The sequence below is a fragment of the Protopterus annectens genome, chromosome 10.part0 (genome assembly GCF_019279795.1).
Source record: "Protopterus annectens isolate FY-2018-M chromosome 10.part0, PAN1.0, whole genome shotgun sequence".
In the NCBI taxonomy this organism is placed as follows: Eukaryota; Metazoa; Chordata; order Ceratodontiformes; family Protopteridae; genus Protopterus; species Protopterus annectens.
In genome coordinates this window covers 831914469-831937532 of record NC_056744.1, presented here as the reverse complement: position 1 = coordinate 831937532, position 23064 = coordinate 831914469, and the positions used below count along the sequence as shown (strand labels likewise).

Here is a 23064-nt window from a genome sequence, read left to right as displayed (position 1 = left end):
GGGCGAGTTAGGTGAGGGTGCAGTAGTGAATGTTTTGGGTTAGCGGTTAAGTGAGTTTGGGTTAGGGGCGAGTTAGGTAAGGGTGCAGTAGTGAATGTTTTGAGTTAGGCGGGTTAAGTGAGTTAGGGTTAGGCGCAGGTTAGGTAACGGTGCAGTAGTGAGTTTGTTTGGGTTAGGCGGTTAAGTGAGTTAGGTCAGGCGGGTTAGGTTAGTGTGCGATAGTGACGGACCTTAGGGTTAGGGTTTCGGTTAGGGTAGTGGATAGTTGTGTATGTAAGGTTTAGTGTTTGTTAGGATTTAGGTGTGCTTGTGTTGTGTGTGTGGTTTTTGGTCAGGGAATTTGTTTTGTTTATTGGTTGTTGTGATGATGTGTTGAGTGTGTGTGGTGTCGTGTTTGTGAGCTGTCGATGTGGTGTCGGTGATGTCGTTGTCGATGTTGTGTGCTGTCGGTGTTATAACCTAGAACCATATATATATATATATATATATATATATATATATATATATATATATATAAAAAAGTAAACACACGCACACACATTTGGGTCTACTTTGACCATCAAAATTATACTTTATCGAATTCTCCTTACCTGACTCCACTTCTCCAAAACAATGTTAAACCAAAAGAACGGACTGCCGAAATCCTTTCCCTGTGAAAGGAACCACTTGGCCACCATGGTGAATTTTACCCTTTCTTCAGTGTTAGTGTGACCTCGGAGTTGCATATTTAAGAGGGGGGGAGGTCTTTTTCCGTGGTGGCCAAGTAGTTCCTTTCACAGGGAAAGGATTTTGGTAGTCCATTGTTTTGGTTTCACATTGTTTCAGAGAAGTAGAGTCAGGTAAGTACAGTTCGATAAAGTGTAATTTCAGTGGGTCAGAGTAGACCCCCACACACATATATATTTATATATTTTTTCACCTGCATAGTGGAAGGGCAATTTCTCATTCAATCCTCCAATCAACACAGTAATTGAAAATGCTTGTCTCAGTATATTTAGAAAGTAAACATTTTGACAGGGAATGGGCTACACATTAGGAAACAGGACATTTTAGTGAGGTTGGTGTTTTGGTGAGTGGAATGTAACAAATGCCCTGTAGCCCATACGTGTGTACACACACACACACACACACAAATATGTTTTTTACTGTCACACTGTACAGCTTTATAGCTAGTTTCACTGTGTGAAAGGTATTTTCTGTACTTGTTAAGCACATATTTGTTTGTTCTGATTTACTGACAAGGAGTGTATCATATAACTGATTTGTTTGCGGTAAAAGCATTCTGTAGAGTCTCCTTGCTCCTTTATCTGTTTAAAAATGTTCATTTTGTGGCTCACTGCTGTGATAAACATTTCTGTAGTGTTTACTGTCTAAAAGAGTGTAGGCTACTAGCTTTAGTATTGTTCCCCACCCTTTGTCCCTGTTGGTGTCTTGCTGTTATACTTGGTGGCTTTGCAGTTGCCCGCCCCTACTGTAAATTTGATCTGGGACACTCCTCCAAGTCTAGGGTCATTAGCTCATATTACCTAATACAGAGAGAACACCTGAGAAGGCCAACCCACTTAGTTTCTTTCCTTCTGTTCCTCCTTTCTCAAAAAAAAAAAAAAAAATTGCCTGAACCTCCTTGTGTTCTGACTGTGCTTCTCAAACATTTTGGAAATGTAGAGTATATTTTAGTGCATTTATTAAAATTGTATTTGCCTTAATATTGCTACAACTTAAGTGCTCTAGCTTGCACTGCATCTGAATTGTGTGTGTGTTTTAGCTGCTTTTCTGTATATATAGACTTTTCTGTATATGTAGACTAGCTACTTATTCTACTGTATTACTGCCTCTTAAATAGTTTTTCATTTGTGCACTTGACTGGCTTCAGTCAAAAAGTTTTAAATTGCTAATTTTGTAGAGTTTTAATTGCATTTACTGTTTAGGTCTACACACTCAAGTGCGTTAGCCTTTTCTGTGTTTATTTACTGTATTGTTCCCTGGTTCGATCCTCGGCTGGGGTGCCTTCTGTGTGGAGTCTGCATGTCCTCCCTGTGGTTGTGTGGGTTTCCTCCCACATCCCAAAGACATGCTGTAGGTGGACTGGACACTCTAAATTGGCCCTAGGAGTGAGTGAGTGTGTGTGTGTGTGTGTGTGTGTGTGCCTTCTGTGGAAGATTGGGCGCCAGGCTGGCAACTCGACACCATAAAACTCCACTGCCAATCTTGAGCGGACATGTGATCTGCTGTGGCTACCCCTAACTGGGAAAAGCCGAAAGAAGAAGAAGAAGATTGCATTGTTTAGCCTGTTTTAACCATAAAAAGCAACCCCCCCCCAAAAAAAAATACTATCTTGTTTGCTTGTTTCCTGATTTTCCTAGCTAGTATAGTCCAAATCCCAAGCTTTGTTGGTTTCAGGACTTTATGTTCTGTGTTCAGAGCTATCCAGACTGTGCTGTGGTAGAGGGAAGTCCTGCTGCTTACCAGTGGGAGTGGTGAGCATTGTACTGCCTATCTAACACTAGAGGAGTGGTTTCCAGCTCTGAAATTGTAATTTTATTAGCCATTTTGGGGCTGATTTCTATCCCTTTCAACTTTCTGGCTTAAAAATGCGTGTGTTTGTGCATTTTTCGCACTGTGGGGCTACGGTTAAACTATTCCAGGTGCCAGAAAGTCTGCACTTCAAAATTTCCTTGAGAACTAGCTGTTTTTTCAGTAGTAGCACTAAAATCTGAACCCCTGTGACTACCACTTGCTCTATAACCTGCTGGAAAGCACTAGGAAGCCTTAAACTGATACAAGCACCCATCTCTCCTTGTTAATAAGGAGAAATTAATCATAGGCACTAAGCCTGTAATTGCAAAGTACCTTGCAAAGGTAAGGAAAAAAGCTCTTGTACTTAATTGCAAAGTACCTTGCAAAGGTAAGGAAAAAAGCTCTTGTACTTTAGAAAAAAAAAAGCATCTAAACAGGCATGTCCAAGGGTCAGCTTCCGGTGATTTCTCCTGTCCACCTGGTGAATCTGGGCATACTGGGGCAATGCAGCAACTGCCTCATGTACACAGACAACCCTCTCCTCCTACCACCCAACACTACAACCTGTGAGAGATGCACTTACATAGCCAAACTGGAAGCAAAGCTCTCTCCAACCAAGATTGTGTATGACAGTCAAAAGGAGAAGGTTAACACTTGCACTTCACCTCAAGCAACACATAGCCCTTCAAAACCCACACCCACATATAGCAACACTAAACCCACATATGTGGAGGCCCTTAACATTAACCTGGCCAAGCAATAAGGACCTCCGAAGCTGAAATGCAAACAGACACCAGTCACAAACAAAGTGACACGTAGCTCACAAAACCAGTGTGCCACTCAACAACAGCCTCTAATTCAAGACAGCATACCCAACACTTTAGTCATAGGTGACTCTATAGTCAGGCACACTGATGTCCCACTCACCAATCTGAGCAAGGAGAAAATTACAGTCAGCTGTCTGTCGGGTGCCAGGATCCACCACATAACACATGCACTCAAGTTACTCCACAACAAGTACAAATACGACTCTGTCATTGTCCATGTTGGAGTCATTGTCCATGTTGGAGTGAATGACTTGAGATGTACCTCCCTGGACTACATGAAAAGAGACATGGAAGCGCTCTTGGATCATGTGGCCCAGGCAGGTATGACCCTAGCCCTAAGTAGCATCGTGCCTTCGCCCAGAATGATTTTACAGTACAAGGACAAAATGATTGAGTTCAGCAATTGGCTAAGCTTCTGGTGTCATTCAAAGGGGATCCAGTATCTGTCTGCCTGGGATGACATGATCGACAAACAATGATGCTTTGCCAGAGATGGTCTGCACCTGTTACCTCTGGGATTCAGGTTACTGGCTAAAGCTCTTGCCACCCCTGTAGTACCTTTTTTAGGCAAGGTTCAAAGGACAAAACCACCACCATAACAGATACAAGCATGCAAAATCTGAAGGTAATGCTACTCAATGCTAGAAGTCTAAACCTCAAAATGCACTCTCGAGGCACTCCTAAAAATGGAGAACATTGATATCTGTGCAGTAACTGAGACCCGGTTCAAGACTCCAGAGAGCACCACTGCAATACCAGGCTACAACTCGTACCACACTTTTCAGCCACCAAGCCAAGACTGAAACACTAAAGGTGGAGGAGTGTCCCTGTTCACCAAGGATATTCACACCTCCAGGCTAGTTGCCCAACACAATGCATCTGAAATTATCCAGGTGCAACTAACATAAGACTGCAATCCAAATTGTAGCTTGCTACAGATTCCCCACCATTCCCCAAGATTCTCACTACACCTTTCTAAACATACTGGAAAATATTAAGATACAAAAAAACACCCTAATACTGGGTGATTTCAACTACCCTGCCATTAACTGGGAAAACTACTCGGGTACCAACATCTTTTCCCAACGGTTCTTGGAATTCATAAATTCCAATGCCCTGGATCAGCTAATCTATTGTCCCACCAGGGGCTCCAATATCCTAGACCTGGTCATTACCAACATGGGAGATAGATGCTCCACACAAGTGGTCACACCCTCATTGGTCAGGTCTGACCATAAGCAAATCACCCTTGACATCCACATCGCATCCCCACCCCCCAGTAAGGAAACCTGCATTAAAAAAACGTCTCCAAAGCCAACTTAATGCTACTTAAGTCAGAAGTGACAAACTTCATGGCACCCATGCAGATGGAATCTGAAAGTCCAACTGCTGAATCCTACACTAAGGCACTGTACGAGCACATCCACTCATGCATAAATCGTGCCATCCCAAATAGAATCAAGATGCTCTCCTCCAAAAAAAGTAAGCCACTGTGGTGGTCCCCTGCCATAAACAAACTATACAACAGAAGGAAGAAACTGTTGCAGAAAAGAGGAAAATCCCAGGATGCAGAAAACTCCTTTACCAGCCTCAGTAAGAAGCTGAGATCCCTCATAAAATCCTTCAAAGCTAGTTACGAAAATAAAATTGCCAATTATTTCAAAGGCAACCACAAGGCATTCTATAGTTATGTCAAGAATCTAAATGGCAATGCACAAATCTGCTCTGAGCTATAACAGAATGACATTAAATATACTGATCCCAAGGATATTGCCAATATCCTGGCAGATCGATTAAGTGCCAACTTCACCCCCCTCTCACCCCCTAAAGGGCCCATCTCAGTACCAAAAGATTGCCAAATTCTGGTAATCACGGCCACACAGGTAGAAACCTCACTCTCCAAAGCTAAGAATACAGCATCCATGGAACCAGATGACATCCCAGTCTGTGTACTACATGAACTACAAAATGAACTGGCATCTCACCCAACTGTCATGTTTAATCATAGCCTCACCTCAGGCTTCGTTCCCACTGTGTGGCACACAGCTACAGTTCTCCCACTCCACAAGTGGGGATCCACCTTGGATCCTGGGAACTACTGTCCCATCAGTCTGACAAGGGCATGGAACGCATTATCATGAAACTTATAAACAAAAACATTAGCAACCTTCAAACACTGGACCCCACCTAGTTTGGTTTTGTTAAGGGCCGATCTTGTCTCCTGAACCTGATTGACTTCTTCGAATCAGTCTCCAGAGCTGCTGGCGAGGGTAAGGTGGTCCACACAGCCTATCTCGACCTTGCCAAGGCCTTCGACACCATCCCCCACTCTGGAATCATAGATAAACTTACTAAGCTGGGCATAAATCCCTACATCACCCAATGGGTTGCTAACTGGCTTACTGACTGAAGCCAGACTGTAAAAGTAGCCAACTCCAAATCCAGCTCCAGACAAGTGGAGTATCTCAGGGTTCAGTCCTGAGACCGCTCTTGTTCATCATCTACTTCTCTAAAGTACAGACCAACACTAAGGGACTCTGGCTAACAAAGTTTGTAGATGACTGCAAACTGGGGGCCATTATTGAATCCCCAAATGATGTGGATATTCTACAAAAGGGCCTTACAGAAACATATGCTTTATGCCAGACCTGTGGGCTCAAGCTTAATGCCAAGAAATGTATAGTTATCCCCTTTGGGAAAAACCATGTACCCATGAATTACCACATAGGTTGCAGTACACTAAACACTGAAAGTGTGATGAGAGACTTAGGGACACAGGTGGACAGTGGTCTCACCTTCGATAACCACATTGCCACAACAGTCAGAAAATCCTTCTATGTGGCACACCTCACCAGTAAGGACTTTTCATCCAGAACAAAGGAGGTCATTATCCCACTGTACTCATCCCTCATTAGACCCATTATAGAGTACAACGCCCCATTTGGTATGTACCTCACAAGACATCTGCAACAGCTGGAATGGCCGCAGAAATTCCTCACTAAAAGAATCACAGGCCTAAAGCAAGATGCCCTATGCTGACCGTCTAAAAAATCCCAGCTATACTCTGTGGCATATTGTCTACTCAGAGGCAATCTCTGCTTAACATACAAGGCCATGTCAAACCCTGAGCTGTCGGACATGCTCCCCTTAAAGAAATCCCAATCCCTCAGAGCCACATGCTCCAGGGATCTAAACATTGTCATCACAATGAACAAAACATGCTGGAGGGATAGGTTCCTGGCCCAGAGACTCCCCATACTCTGGAATAGACTGCCCATACATGTCAAGCAGAGCGCCTCCTTGGCCCTCTTCAAAAAGAACCTTGAAGATTGGATGGGAGATAGGAAATTCACCCCGGGGATCACGTCAGTCGCCCTGCTAGACAAGGGTCCAGGGAAGTAAATATTGTGGGAAGAAATATCTGGGGAATTGTTTGGCTAGGCGTGTATAGGCCCTAGGGCCGATAGCCTAGTACCAACCTATGAACCTATATACACACACACATACTATAGTGTGAAGACTTGACCTAGAATGACGAGGTTTAATTAAGGGATTTAGCTTTACTTTGAAGTCAAGGTAATGCACATCCGAGCATATTTTGTTAGAACTGAGGAGTTCTAAAAAAAAATGTTGAATTCATCCTAAGAACTCCAGACAACATGAAGCTTACATGTATTTTTTTTTTAATATATTTCATTGTGGTAGAAAGCTAAAGCAATACTGTGCTGTTAAATGATGTGTAGCTTTGATGCACAGGAAAGCTAAAGTAGAAGCACCATCTTTTTATGTTACTCTGCTTCAGTATGAGATATCTGAAACAGACAAACTGTTATTATTTAGAAAGTACAGTACTTTTTATGAAAGTAAACTGAAACAGAAAGAATCGCTCTTGAAGATCTTTGCTTGTTGTTGTTTACAAACATCTTTTTGTTATGTGAAAATAACTCAGAGCTTTAACTGGAAAGAAGAGAGTGGTCTAAAAAGGTTATTCAGAACAGTCTTGTCCCAAAGTGTGTGTGTGTGTGTGTTTGTGTGAACGCTTTTTTGTAACATCATATTTAATGAGCAGATTGTTTTGTCAGCTTCTCTAAAGACTCTCTGAAACACTGTCGTAAAAGTACATTTACCAATTATGCAACTGTCATATTTCACTTTGTTTGCTACATAAAATAAATGGATTTGGTGTTTTCTTTGTGTTTTTAGATCGGTTGGTCCATTGGTCCAGAGCACCTAATAAAACATCTTATGACTGTCCATCAGAATTGTCTTTATACTTGTGCAACCCCTTTACAGGTAAGTAGCTGGCTTCTTTTTTAACTGTTTAATCCAGAATTTGCCAGATGTGTTGATATCCATACTTCTTAATTCATTGAATGGTGTTGCAGTGAAATAAAAATAGTCATTCTTGTGAAGAAATCTAGATTATCAAAATGTGTGTGGGAAGATTCAGCAACCAGGTGAGCTGAGTTCAGTAAAAGAGATATGTTATTACAAGTTGAAGATGCATCCTAGAACAATTCAGTTAATAGTGTAATAGATGTCATCTTCCCCTTATAACATTACAAGTCCTTTAGATACAGAATAATGATGATTTACATAACTTGTTTACACTGTACTGATTTTTGTGTATAACTATTCACCATAAAGAGAGGTGGTGAATCTGTGGGAAGAATATACCTTAGATGTTCCATTTGAATGTGTGTGTGTGTGTGTGTGTGTGTGTGTGTGTGTGTGTGTGTGTGTGTTTTTCCTGCCACCCATTGTCCCTCTCATAGCCACTTGGCCGATTCTTTTCCCACCATGGGGCAAGAATTGATCAACTCATCCCCCCCCCCCCGCTGGGTGAAATGTGACCATTGAGGTGTTTTTGCTGGGCCATATACCCCAGTTGTCACAGTAGCCAATTGTCCCATCCCACAGTACCAGCCTCCTTACACTTGCACTACTGCTTTTATGCCTGGTTCCTGCTACAGAGAATGCTGCTTGGTGGGCATACTTCCCATCATGGCTCAAATACTGCTGGTATAGTACCTTTGTACTGTGATACACCCAGACCTCCACTTTGTGTAAGTACAGCCGATAGCTTAGTCACCTCCCTTCCCCTCGGGATCTTAGCTCATCCAGGCATTGAACCACAAATCAGGGTTTATCCCCTATTCCCTGGGCTTAGGACAACACCTGTACTTATTTTAAAAGTAATGAATCATTACCAAAGCCTGTTTGTTTCTGAGGTAAGTATTTAACAGGGAATTATGCCATTAATGTGCATGCTTATCTATGGACTGGTAAGTCTTTTTTTTAGAGATCATAGGATATTATTAGTAACAGGTTGGGGCCGACATAATGGTTAAGATGTTTACCTCACAGACACAAAGTACAAGGTATGAGTCTTTTTTGGTTACTGTTTGTTTATTGACTACACATGTAATAGTCTGCAGAGTGAATGCCTGGTACTTACCTGTGAACTAGGATATTATTACTTCCTACATAATAAAACCAATCATCAGCTTTCCTTTCATTGTTCAGCTTTTGATTTGGACACCATCCATTAGCTGCGAGATAGACTAGAGTGTCTTCTTTTCTGTCATGTCCATTGGAAGGCATATTGTGCACTGAGTAAATCAAGCCTATTCTGAGCTTCTCATGAGAAACTTCCAATTTTATTTTTTCTTATTTTTGTCATATATTACCATTGCATTAACTGATAACCTTTACAAAATACACAGACAATTTTGTGTTATGCTTACTTGTTTCTGCTTCATTGCCTTTAACTGCAAACACTTCTCGATTAACCTTTTTCATTCTTGTAATATAGTGAGGTCATGAAAATGAAATGTACTTAACATGCTACAGCAATTCTGTAAAATGTAAGATTAAGCCTGAAGATGATCCATTATGATCAGTGCTCTGTCCCAATCAACGCATACAAATAAATCAAATAAATAAATATAATTTGTAATTGGGATTACAGCCCTCTTAGTACACCCTTGTTTGTTTTATATGCCACATGAACTAGAGGCCACCTTCCTACATTTTGAATACACAGAAAGCATGATGCAGTGGCCTAGAGGCATGCTTGCGTAAAATCACGTTAAGTTTTTCTTTACTTTAAACAAATTGTATATGTGGAGTTGTTATATAAGATTCTGTTTTATGCATGTTTGTTGAAATGTTTTAATAAATTACCTACACAGAAAAAAATTTCAGGCCAAAATGGGTGTATTTTATGGCAGGTCATGTAGAAATGCTGTAGTTTGAAAATTCAGTGTCATAAATAGTAAGCATGTATTATTACTTTAACAGTGATTGTGAAATAATAGTGGTGTTTTTATTCAGTATTGGGCATTATTGTAGATGAACCTCACATTTGCATTCTAGATTTTCTGCATTTTGCAATCCAATAAGTCTTTGCTTTGCTGTTTATTTCTTGCCACATAGGACATATGGTCCCCTTCAAGTATGTTAGAGTTCTAAACCTTGCTTAATAGGGCCCTTAAGGTAGATAGCAACATCATCAGTCATGTCTAAAGGTAAAATTCATAAGTTCAGTTACAGTGTTTGGGTCAAATACCATCAATGAACACTGATTCCCTTATTTTAGGATCATATACCAACTAACTGTCCCAGTTATCCAGATTTTGTTTAAATGTATGTGCATTATTTGATGATCTAATCCATGTAGGAAACCTGCTTTACAATTCAGGTATTCTTAAAGTTATGAATAATCGTCTTAGTCTTGTTTTGAATGTCTTCATATGTAGCTGCAAATTATTATTTCTAATTGTATAACTAGACTGATGTTGTTTTGTGTTTGACACCACTTGTAAAGTTATACTGTAAAATACCTTGTTGGCAGTATAAATTTTCCTCCTCTAAAACAATACGTAGGTGTATGTAGTTTATGATATTTATATTTATTATTGTATGTTCTTTGCCTTATTTCTAATACTTATCTACTAAACATCCTGTCTCTGATTTTAGATTTCTAAGCTCACTCACATTATAAAGACAGAAAGCTTTTTTGTACTGTAGAACTGGCCTTATGTATGCCTTTACAAAACTGTCATACACTTGATCTCTTTGGTAGATACATTTTTGTTCATAAGCCCCAGCCACTTTATGACTCAGCAAACTTTAAAATAATACATTTTTGATCATACACCCTAGCTATTTTATGACTCAGCAAACTTTAAAATACCCATACTTGTTTTAATGTTGCTGTTGACAAAGAAATCAAATTGATAAATTTAGGTTTTCCAAAGTGCATAACACAGCATTTATCAATATTAAATTTAAGACCTATTAGTTCAATTTAAATTACTATTTATTTTATGTAACTTAATATTAGAAATATGTAAATTAATCATCCCACTTTACAGTCCTCAGCATATTTAGTAAGCTAACAGTATTTATTCTCTGGAATTGTTGCAAACACATTATCAGACAGTGTGAGTCCCAAAACCAACCCTGAAGGAATACCAATCTTATTTTGGTAAATATCTGAGTCCTGTAGCACCTGAAAATAGACCTAGATCTTAGGTCATAGAATCCTGATCATTGAATTCTATTAAGTTGGTTTTCTCCCCTCCCGGTAGTGTTTTAATGTAATTTTAAGACCTTTCCTGGGTTCCCGCCCTCGTTCTTCCCGGGTCTCTCAGTAGCCTTTTTCTACCTTGTCCCCCCCCCCCGTTCCCTCTTTATTGTTGTGCTGTTGCAGGGGTGTGTGTGTGTCTGTGTGTGTGTGATGTCTGAAAAGCCCACTGGTGTTCAAAGGTGCTTCTTGTGTGGTCGGAAAATGCCCCATTCCAACTCGCACGAGAAGTGTGTTTACTGTCTGGGAGAGCCACATCTGGAGGTTGAATGCGACATTTGAGCTGGATTCAACCCCAGGGCTCTCCTGGATCACAGGAACAAGCTCCTGCTGAAAGGGCTGGCCAAAGGGGGTCCCTTGGTTTTGGATTCCCCTTCCAAGCTTCCTTCGATCCCAAGAGGAAGTCTTCTTCCTCTAGGGATTCTCTTGCCAAAAAAATGAGGCTTTCAGATTATAGCTCCTGGGCTCTTCTGCTCTGAGAGCCCCGGCACCCTCTGTCGGATCTGAGGTCCTCCGTTCTGACCTAGACTGCCCTCAGATCTGACTGCGACACCTTCTATGTCCTTAGATCCAACAGTTTTGTCAGATCCGATCATTATCAAAGAACCAGCCTACAGACTTAGGAGATCACATCCGAGACTTTCAAGCAGGTCTCCTTTTTTTCCTTTTTTTATTTAATATAAATGGTAAAGACATTTTAATAAAGGGTCATTATTATTGCACGAGTAAAAATGGGATTTATATGGCGAAGTGTCAAAAATGTCCAGTGTATTACACTGGAAAAACTAGCAGGAGATTAAAAGATAGGATATACGAACATTTGCTTGACATAAGGAACCATAAATTGACAAATGCATTGGGGAGGCGCATCAGTGAATGCAATGACTATTATTTTAAGTTTTTAGTCTTGCAACAATTAAGGATGCTCAAGGGAGAGTTTTAGACATTCACTTAGATATATGTGAATTAAAGTAGCAATTGCGATTAAACACAACCCATTTACCAGGTATTAATGAATACATCAGTATATCAGGTGTTTTAAAGTTAAAGAACATTTTAGGATAGGATGTTGTTATTATACAAACTTAATTTTATTTATTCTATTTTTTACAATGTGGTTGTTTATTGTAATTTTGGTATGCATACTGATTAATTAAAATTTTTTAAGTAATTAAATAACTGAGTGCTAATGGTTTTAATATAAAAGGGGCAGGGTGAGTTGCAATGATTTGTTCTGACAAAGTCCCCATTTTGAGGGAAGAAAGCACTAAGCCATTTGGTAATAAAGTTATTTGTTTTTATAAGCTTGAGTTTCTTCTGTGAGTGCCGTTTCTAAGTGTTTATTTATCATTTTCGAGACTGTAGATCCTCAGCTAGGTCGGGCCATTCCTCGCTTTCTTCCCGATCCACTGCTCCCCTCGGATATGGATAGGATGAAAAGGAGCTTTCTCATAGCCCAAATCAAGTTGAGCTTGTTGCCATCCCCTGCTAACTTGCTTAGGGGATCTTCACCATCCACAGAACTCCTCTCTCCTTGACTAACCCATCTGGATTTAGTTATCTCAGGATCAGGGCATCCCTGAGGAGAGGCTGACAGTGTTGGGCATTTCTTCTCTTCCTACACCATCAGGGTCCCTGGCTGGCTCAGCTTCATTGCTGTCGGAGATGGTGGCACCTCAGCCCCGAAAAGTCCATGGGGGTTGCCGGGAAGTGGGGTCGGGCCTGGAGCTTTCAGACCATTCCCTCCCTCTGGGAGCCTCTGCATTATACAGCTCAGGGATGATATCATCTGGCGATGTCAGTGCTGTGTCAGGGTCACCCTTTCCATCCTAGTTGACTGCAACCTTTGAGGAGGGGGGGACTTCGTCCATCCCATCGGCTTTCCGGGCGATAGAGAAGACCGTCTCCGGCTGGGCAGCTCCTCTACCTTGACTCTGGATCCTTCCCAGCCTCACTTGATGTTCAGTGGCAAAACGTCATCATCCTTCCAGTGTCAGCCCTCCTGTGAGCACCTTCAGACTGGCATTACCCCCATCAGGGTCCCTACCTCTTCCAAGTCCTCCCCAACACCCACCATGGAGGAGGAGTCTCCTCGGAAAAGCATATGCAAGAGAGGAGGAACTTGGATTCCCCTCGAGAGTCCCTCACTGAAGACATGGATTTCGAGGAAGAGACCGGTCCCCCAGACTTCCATCCAAGGAGGTGTCCTTTGGGGACATCCTCAAGATCCTTAAACAGCGAGCTGGTTGGTCTTCCCCTGCCCCATCTTCAGAGGAGTCCATGTTTTTGAAGGCCTTTGGACAGGCCCATCTTCTACCTGGGTGTCTCCCCGTACCAATGAACTTGGCCAGCTCATGTCCGACAGGGCATGGAAGGAACTGGACATAGTGGAACCAGTTCCTAAGTCCCCCAGGACAAGGCTTTTTGGAGCAACAGCATTCCTTTTGATCCTATTGTGGTGGCCGCAGCCACAAAAAAGGAACTCGCTGAACTGAGCTCTGTGATCCATCCCCCAAACAAGGAGTCCTGGGCAATTGACCATTTCAGGAAGCTCATTTTTGCCTCAGCTACATTCAGACTGAGAGCAACCAACTACATGGCACACTTTATCCGGCTGCATAGGGACCTGATATCAGAGCTTTCCACCTCCATTTCTGAGTTGCTACGTCCGGAGAGTCTCACATTGGTCTCCGAAGTTATCTACTCTGACTTCCGTAGCTAACGCCTCAATACTGTTGATCTTCAATGCTGTGGCGGCCACCTATCAAAATGGCAGGCACTGGCATTGCTATTAGGCATCATGCCTGGTTTCGCCTTTGCAGGTTTGCGGAACCTGTCAAGGCGCCATTCACTAATGGCTCTTTCGACAGGTCAACTCTGTTTGGTCCTTCAGTCAAAGAAACTTTAACCCTAGCGAGCAAGAGGAAAAGACTCTGTCTGCAGACAGGATCAAGATTTTTACTCCACCACAATCCTTTTCCAAAAATCAGAGGGGTAGTAGAAACTGTGGTTCCGCAGGTCTCAGTCTTTCTTCCAGGATGCTTCACAGGAATTCTGTTCCTCTGGCCAGGGAAGGGGGTTTGACAGCAGACGCCGCCCCAGATGCAGAGGAGGTCTACAGAACCAGGGCTCCAGGGAACCCTTCTCAGAGTAGCCCCCTCAGTGCTCCTGAAGCGCTGCCTGGCTTTCCTACCCTGGTAGCAGTCAGGGGTCTTCTCTCCCTCTATCCACTAGCACAGACCAGTATTACATCAGATCAGTGCTTATTAAAACATCATGTCCAGGGATTACTTCATGCCTTTTTTTCAGCCCCCTCCAGTAGAAAAATCTCTCTCAGAAGTTCCATCCCGCCAAAGGGAGTTAGCCCTTCTAGAGGATCGAGACCTTCTTCAAAAAAGAGCCATCCATCATGTCCCACCAGGACAACAAGGGTCCAGAACTTGCTCTTGCATCTTTTTGGTGCCCAAAAAAAACTGGGACCTACATCCAATTTTGGACCTCAGTGTTTTAAATTTGTTGGTCAAGAAGTCGAAGTTCAGGATGGTCACTGTTCAGTCCATTCTACCTCTTCTGTGCAAGGACGATTGGATGTGCTCAGTGGATTTCAAGGTTGCATACCATCACATCAAGATCTACAGCCGCTCTGGCTCGGGGCCAATCACTATTAGTTCAGAGACCTGCCCTTTGGACTCACCACAGCCCCCTGGGTGCTTACCAAATGCATGGTAGTGGTGGCAGCTCAACTCCAGCTGCAAGGTTTCCAGGTCTTCCTGTACCTGGACGATTGGCTGTTCATGGCCCCCACAAGGCATCAACCCACACTGGCCAAAGATTACAAACAAAGTCTCTTTCAGGATCTAGGAATCACAGTCATCCTGCCCAAATCCCATCTTGCCCCTTGCCAAAGCATGGAATTTATTGGGGTCCTTCTGGACACGGTGTTAGAGACTGCAGCACTTCCCCTATGCAGAATGGAGATGATTCAGAACCAGGTCCATCTTTTGCTGGATCTGGAACATCCCACAGTCCACTTAATCTGGCAAGCGCTAGGTTCAATGGTGGCAGTGATCCAGTTAGTCCCTCCTGTCAAATATCCTATGAGAGTTCTGCAGTAGACCCTAGTGGTGCAATAGTTAGCTCACCTTCAGCCCATGTCCATGATCATCAGGATTTCTCAAGTCTGCAGATGTTACCTTGCTTGGTGGCTCCAAACTCAGGATCTTCTTCTAGGCAGACCCTTCTGTCTTCCCCAGCCCAAAGCCACGGTGACCACAGAAGCCTCCCTGTTGGGATAGGGTGGACATTATCAAGGAAGGACTGTTCAAGGCACATGGTCCCCCTTAGAGACCAAATTGCACATAAATGTCCTGGAGATGAGAGCAGTCCTTCTAACGTTGCAAGCCTTCCAGGACTGTGTCCTTCTCGGGACCATTACAATTCAGTCAGACAACATGGTGGTGGTCTGGTACATCAACAAGTGGGGGGAAAATAATCTTATCCCCTGTGCAGAGAGGCCACAAGATTGTGGGAATGGGTGATGTGTTCCAGGTGCTTTCTTCTTGCAATGCACATTCCCGGCACTTCCAACGTGTTAGCCGACAAACTCAGCAGATCTATCCTGAGTCCTCATGAGTGGTCCCTGAACCAGTCAGTGGCACATCGGATATTGGACCTCTGTGGTCTCCCTTGCTGCAATCTTTTTGCCTCTCTGGACAACCACAAATGCAGCAACTACTTTGCCCTGATCCCCCTATCGGGGGAGTCATCCAGGGATGCTGTGGTTCACGATGGCCATCGGTATTTCTATATGGCTATCCCCCAATTCCCCTCATTCCCCAAGACTTGCAGAAAGCTAGTCACCTGAAGACTCTTCTCATCCTCATTGACCCCTTCTGACCTCATCAGGCGTGGTTTTCCCTCCTTTGGTCTCATCTGAGATATCCGCCTTGGATGTTAGATCCCATCCCGGATCTCATTTCCCATCCTTGGGGACTTCCTCTTCCCATCATTCAGTCTCTTTGTCTGACTGCTTGGTACCTCCAATTCCAATGATCCTTTCCCAGCCCAGGCTTCCTTCCCTGTTTAAGAGCATTATTTTTGCTTCTCAGTAGCCATCTACGAAGAAGGTGTATTCCAGCAAATGGAAGAGATTTTCTATGTGGGCAAAACAATGCAATCTAGATTCCTTTTCAGCTTCCTGGCCTCTCTTTTTCAACAAGGGGCTAGTTTCTCTATGATTAAATTCCAGTTGGTGGCCATCTCCAACTTCCACTTGAACAAACGTCTCACCTTTTCTTCTAGGCTGTGCAAGGCCTTCCTCAAAGGGATCTTTCTACTCAGACTTCCTGTAAAGGATCCCTCCCCTCCATGAGATCTCACTCTAGTGTTGCAGTCTTTGATGCAGGAAACCTTTTGAGCCTGCTGCGCCTTATGATCTCAAATTCCTGTCCTGGAAGACTGCCCTTTTGGTGGCAGTTACTTCAGCCTGGAGGGTCTCCGAATTGCAGGCTCTGTGCATTAAGCCCCCCTTCGTGGTGTTCAATAAGGATTGAGTGTCTTTCAGGACCAATCCTTCCTTTGTCCCTAAAGTAGCCTCAGAGGCAAATCTTAACCAATCGATTCAACTTCCTGTGTTCTTTCCTAATTTTTCTAATAAAAGAGAATATAAGTTGCATGGCTGGATGTATATAGGCAGTTATGTTTTTACCTCAAGAGAACTGAAAATTTTTGAAAGTCTGATCAACTCTCTGTTGCCTTTTCTCAGGCTAGGAGAGGATCAAGCGGTTTCCAAAGTATCTGTTTCCCATTGGCTCGCCAGCTGTATTTCTTATATTTACAAAAGCAGACACCTGGAGCTTTCCGGACTAGTCAAAGCTTGCTCTACTAGGTCGGTAGCCACATCTTTTGCCTTCTTGGCTAAACTTTCTTGAGATGAGATTTGTGCTGCTGCTACTTGACCTAATCTCCATACCTTTGTTGCACATTATAAGTTGGACTTGGTGTCTAAGAGAAGGGCTTCCTTTGGTCCTTCTGTGCTCTGTCTGGCATAGCCTTCCATGAGACCTACCGTTGTTAGTAGTTGGGGACTCTGACTCATCTGTGATCAATAATGACACGGATAGCATCAGATAAAGAGTTATGTGATTACCATAACTTGGAATCTGAGCTATCCAGTGTCATTATTCATCACGTTCCCCCCTCTTCCTGGTGATTGGGGAGTTATGGAGGGATGTATCCCTTAGTACCCTTTTTTTTTGTAGGCAGTCTTCACTGCCTCCTTTTACTATCCAGCAAACTCAATCTGAGGGTTGTTGGTAGCAAGGGGTCATGGAAAGGGGAGGAGCTTGAGCTCAGAAGCTGTCTTCCTAGTTGCTGGCTCCAATCCTATGTCGGATCCTACACCCTTCCATGATGAATAATGACACTGGATAGCACAGATTCCAAGTTATGGTAAGTACATAACTCTTTTTACATGAGATATTTCCTGGATCCTATGACCATGCATGTGTAAGATTGTTGTTCCCGCACTGAATTGATATTTAATAATGTTCTTAATGCTGTGTAAGAAGATAGCAAGGACATTGGGGTACAATAGGCTTGCCTTTCTACCAAAACAGCTTTTAAGGGCAACAGCAATGTTTGGCATTTGTTGTTCTCCTATATTTTTGGACTTTTTTTTCATAATAATTTTTGTTACCTTTCCTTTATTTTAAAAGATGTTTTCTACTCCTCAGTCCAGTGGTATTCAAGTGCTTTTGTAACCAGTGCTTTTTTGCCCCCACCCATTCTCCTTTCATTCAACTCCTCAGTTATTTTGGGTGGTATCTCATAATTATGCCTCCTGATGGGCAACAATGTTTAGCTACCCCACCCCACCTGGATTGCCTCTTCACACCCACAGATCTACTCCTTTCTGTAATCTTTCTTCCTTCACCCTTATCTGCCATCAGTCAGCTTTATATAGTGAATTTGTCAACATTAGCATGTTTGCATTCTACATGCTTGCAAATATGCACTTATCTGTGAAACTCCAAACCCTCCCATACACTTTTTCACTTGGCATTATTAAAGACTTCATGCTAATCTCGGCCCATCTCCTTACCAGATAAAATTTTGAATTATTTGTCTGATCTTTTTCAGATATATCCTTTTTTTTTATATCTTCCTACCCTGGGTATAAGAACTGTGGTAAAATATATAATTACATTATTACTACCTTGTGGTAACTTGATAGTTCTCCAGCTCTCAGATTGTTTCCATATTCTTTCTTGAATCATCTCACGTTTTTCTGAGTGACTCTTCAGCTGTACTCCTTAATAAAACACCCACACATTTTCACTTCATTCCTGCACATGCTGCACATCCACTTCCCAAATCCAGTGGGTATATATGAGTAGCCGTTATCATTGTTTTCTCCTTGTTCACTTTATATCCTGCCCAATCCCAAAACCTGCTGATCTCAGTCCTCTTTGGGGTCCATAATGGTCAGTTGGACATCATCAGCACGAATATAACCTTTATTTATCTGTTCCCCCCATTAATACCCTTTCACTAATAATGATTTTATTGCTATCACTAGAGGGTCTAAATAGAGGATGAAGAGTATGGGAGACGCAGAGCAGCCCTGTCTGGTGCCTGTCTGTCTAATATTATTTTCCCAGATAATCTCCCTCTTACCTTCTTGCTAGTTTTCACCCCTCAATATAGCCATCATATCTACAAATCCCATTGAGGATCCCCATTTTTGTAACAGCTAAAATATGTATCCCCATCCATCCTAATGAAAAACACCAAGATAGTGGCTACTTTATTCTTCTTTTGCTAGGCATCCTTTATTATCAGTAGTATATTATCCACTGTCCTCCCCTCCCTCCCACAACTCACAAATCCCCCTCACATTACCTTTGCAAGCATCAAAGTACTTTTGTCTTGAAACCTTTATAATCGTGATTTAGTAATGAAATTGGTCTGTAAGAGGAAGGAAGCAGCAGCTCTTTCCTTCCTTATATACTACTGCTATCACTGTCTCTTTTCAAGATTCCAGTGGGTCATGTCTTTTCATAACAGTATTGAACAACTTTTACAAAGTACCCAACACTTTACTTCTAACCATACCGCTATTGGCAGTCCAGCACTTCCAGGTGATTTCCCTTTTTTTCATTCCTGCTATTTTTCTGCTAATTCTTGTCTTGTAATATGGTTTATAAATTCCTCCTTCCTTTCTGCATGTATTTCTATTAATATATATTTTTTTCTGTTAACCATCCTGTACTTTCCTACGCATTGGACTCCTCCTTCCTGATGTAATTCTGCATAGTACTTCATAAATTCCTCTAATATACCTTTTAGCGTCTTCACCTCTATTCTCCCTCTGTTTCCTTTCAATTTATATACTCCCTTTCCACTTCCTGATGTTGTAGCCTAAATGATAATGCCTTAACTGCCCTTGCATTATTGGCAAAATGTAGTTTATCTAGTTCTATTCTTTTAGCTAAGGTTTATTCATCTTCCATCTCTTGCACTTTTCTGCTTAAGGAAACAACCCCTTTCCTAAAATACCTCTCCACATTCTTACACATTTTTACATCCATTGCATCTCTTCCAGCTAATTCAACATTGCTCTTGCATTCAGTACTGCTTCCCACCCTGTACTGTTGCATCTTCAACTGTATTTTCTCCCTTATCTACCTCTTACAGTTATCCCATCCATTCCCCCACCTACCCACCTTCCTCGGTTCCACTCAAGATCTTGTCAGTCTGTTCCTTCAGTTACTCTTTAACTTCATTCATAAACGTGTACCAAGAAAAGTACCAGAACCTTGGAAGAGCACCTGCCAATTTTAATTCTTCTGTGATGGGACCATGATTCGGTGTAGTCAATGGCTCCTTCTCAGTCCTCTCCACTGCCATTTTGTAGTCTATATTTGTATATGCGCTAACCTTACCCATATGTGATACTTGTCCGGGTAATAAGTAAATCTTCTGGCACTGTCCCAACCTTTTTTGAGTTTGCATATATCCTTCCACTCTATTGCTTTTAGACATGCTTTTAAAATTTTTCCTTCTATTGTCACCTTCTTCTTTCTAAGACTTTTATCAACACTACGCTATTTATGACTACATTCCAGTCACCAAACACAATGCATAGACCCTCTTGAAATGCAACTATTTTTGCTAAAACATCCCTAAGGTATGTCTCTGGTTTTCCTGGGGGGAACATATTTCGATTTCCCACTCTTAACTTTTTCTCCTTTCTCATCCATTATAACTTCTTGGGAAGATTTTAATTATTAATCATACTACTTCTCTCAGCCTTTTTTGACCCCATCTTGAACTAGCTATGCCTGTATAGCCCCATCTGCTTAATTTTGTAGTACATTCTTTGGCTAGGTAGGTTTCATTTAACACCACCATTTGACAGACCTTTGCCTTAACATTTCCAAAGACCCTCTCTCTCTTTGTCTCATTCACTATCCCATTAACATTCCAACTAGCTGTTTTTATCTCAGTTCCTATATTTAGGTTCATAGGTTCATACTAGGCTATCTGCCCTAGGGCATTCATAAGCCTAGCCAGAATGTGTTTGGCTTTCGCCACCCATTTTAAATTAATTTTGCTATGCCCTTTTTTTGAGGTTAGTATACTGTGCCTCTGTCTAACAGTGACACAGAAGTCATACCCGGGGTAAACCTACGATCTCCCATCCACTCATCAAGATTCCTCTTGAAGAGAGTCAATGAGGGACTCTGCCTAACCTGGACTGGGATTTTATTCCAGAGTGAAGGGAGCCTCTGGGTTATGAATCTGTCCCTCCAGCATGTCCTATTTATTTCAGTGCTGAGGTTCAAGTCTCTCGAGCGTGTAGCTCGATAGGATTTGGATTTTCTGAGGTGCAGCGTGTCCATTAATTCCGGGTTGGACATGGCTTTATACGTCAGGCACAGATCGCCTCTGAACAGGCAGTATGCCACTGAGTAGAGCTGGAGTTTCTTTAACCGGGCAGCATATGGCATCTGTTTGAGCCCTTTGATCCTCTTGGTGAGGTACTTTTGGGGTCTTTCCAGTTGCTGCAGGTGTCTGGTAAGGTACATCCCAAAAGGGGCATTGTACTCAATTATGGGCCTGATGAGGGATGAGTAAAGAGGCACGATGACCTCCCCTGATCTAGATGTGAATCCCTTCATGATTAGGTGGGCTATATAAAATGTTTTTCTAACCACTTTGGCCACATGGTTGTCAAATGAGAGATTGCTATCAACTTGGGTCCCCAGGTCCCTAATTACTTCTTCTGTACTTAATGGATTACCACCTATGTGGTAATTTGTGGGCACTTTGTTTTTGCCAAAGGGGATGACTGTACACTTTTTGGCGTTTAGCTTGAGGCCATGGCTCTGGCACCAGTTGTCTGTTTCTATGAGGCCCTTTTGGAGGATACTTGTGTTGGCTGGAGAGTCGATTATGGTGCCCAGTTTGCAGTCATCTGCGAACTTGGTCAGCCACAGTCCTTCCGTGTTGGCCTGTACCTCAGAGAAATATATACTGAACAGGAAAGGTCCCAGGACTGAGCCTTGTGGGACGCCACTTGTAACTGGTTTGGAGTCTGACATGGCTCCAGCAATTCTAACCATGTGGGTTCTGTCCTTGAGCCAGTTTGCAACCCATCTATTGACATAGGGGTTTATATTTAAGCTGGTGAGCTTATCTGTAATGCCCAAGTGGGGTATTGTATCGAAGGCTTTTGCGAGGTCCAGGTAGTCTGTGTGGACCACCTTCCCCTCGTCAATGGCCTTGGTGACTGTTTCAAAGAAATCAACCAGGTTTAAGAGGCAGGATCTGCCCTTAACAAAGCCGAACTGGGTATGTTCCAGTCTCTGTCGGTCCCCAATATCTTTATTTATGAGGTCCATGATTATCCTTTCCATAGCTTTGCAGACCAAGCTAGTCAGGCTTATGGGGCGATAGTTTCCAGGATCCGTTGAGGCACCACCTTTGTGGAGAGGGACCACAGTTGCTGTACGCCACTCTTTGGGTACATATCCTGTAGTAAGGCTGAGATTGAACAGTAGTTTTATGTTTGGGTTTAGCTCTTCTTGGAGTTCATGTAGGATGCAGCCCGGGACACCGCCTGGTCCCATTGATGCTGTGTTTTTGCTTTGGAGAGGGCGGCTCTTACCTGAGCATCCGAGATGTCAGGGGGGCAGCACTCTGCTGGAATAGATATTTGCCCTTTTGGTGGGGAGAAGTTTGCGCTGAACCTGTCAGCTATGATGTTGGCAATGTCTGTGGGTTTGGTGTATTTTTTGTCATTTTGGACTAATTTTGAGCATATCTGGGAATTACCACCCAGGTTCCTAACATAACTAAAGAAAGCCTTGTGATTATCCTTAGTGTCCTGTGCAATTTTTCTCTCAAAGCTGGCCTTAGACGATTTTATGAGTGCCCGTAGTTTTTTGCTAATACTGATCAGAGATGCCTTCCCTTTTTGGAATTTTGCTCTATCATTTAGTAGCTTCCTCCTTCTATTGTATAGCTTGTTTATGGCTGGGGTCCACCAGACAGGACGTCTGCCTTTGGAGGATTGGGTCTTGGTTTTATTTGGGATCGCATGATCCACGCATTACTGAAGGTGTTCATAGAATGTGTTTATAAAGGATTCTGCTGTCTAGGCCATATTTTCCACAGGCCCAGGGGCTTTGAAGGATTCCACCTCAGTTTTGAGGAGTGTGAAATTTGCTTTAGAGAAGTTTTTCACTGTGGTTTTCTGGGCAGGGGGTGGTGTCGGGATGTGAACATCCAGTGAGATTAGTTTATGGTCTGATCTTACCAGTGAGGGATACACTTCTGGTCTGGAGCATAGAGTCCCCATGTTGGTGATGATCAGTTCCAGTATGTTTTCCCCTCTTGTGGGAGTGGTAACAAGTTGTTCCATAGCATTTGAGTTTATAAATTCTAGGAACCTTTGGGCTAGGGTGTTGGAGCTAGAGTAATGCTCCCAATCTATGTTTGGGTAGTTGAAGTCGCCCAATATAATGGTGTTTGGGGAGACCTTCATATTTTCCAGTGTTCTCATGAAGGCCAACTGGGGTTCCTGGGTTAGGGAGGGTGGTCTGTAGCAGGCTATAAACTGGA

The 23064-nt window shown here is 42.6% G+C and overlaps 1 protein-coding gene across 9 annotated transcripts in view; it reads left to right on the top strand.

The window, feature by feature from the left end:
• Nucleotides 1-23064, top strand: part of KYAT3 (kynurenine aminotransferase 3) — an 846358-nt gene that overhangs the window by 591552 nt on the left and 231742 nt on the right. For all 9 annotated transcript variants that reach the window (XM_044085641.1, XM_044085640.1, XM_044085643.1 and 6 more), the window contains one exon: nt 7548-7637. In XM_044085641.1, the coding sequence (XP_043941576.1) occupies nt 7548-7637 (90 nt within the window). The remainder of the gene's footprint in view (nt 1-7547; nt 7638-23064) is intronic.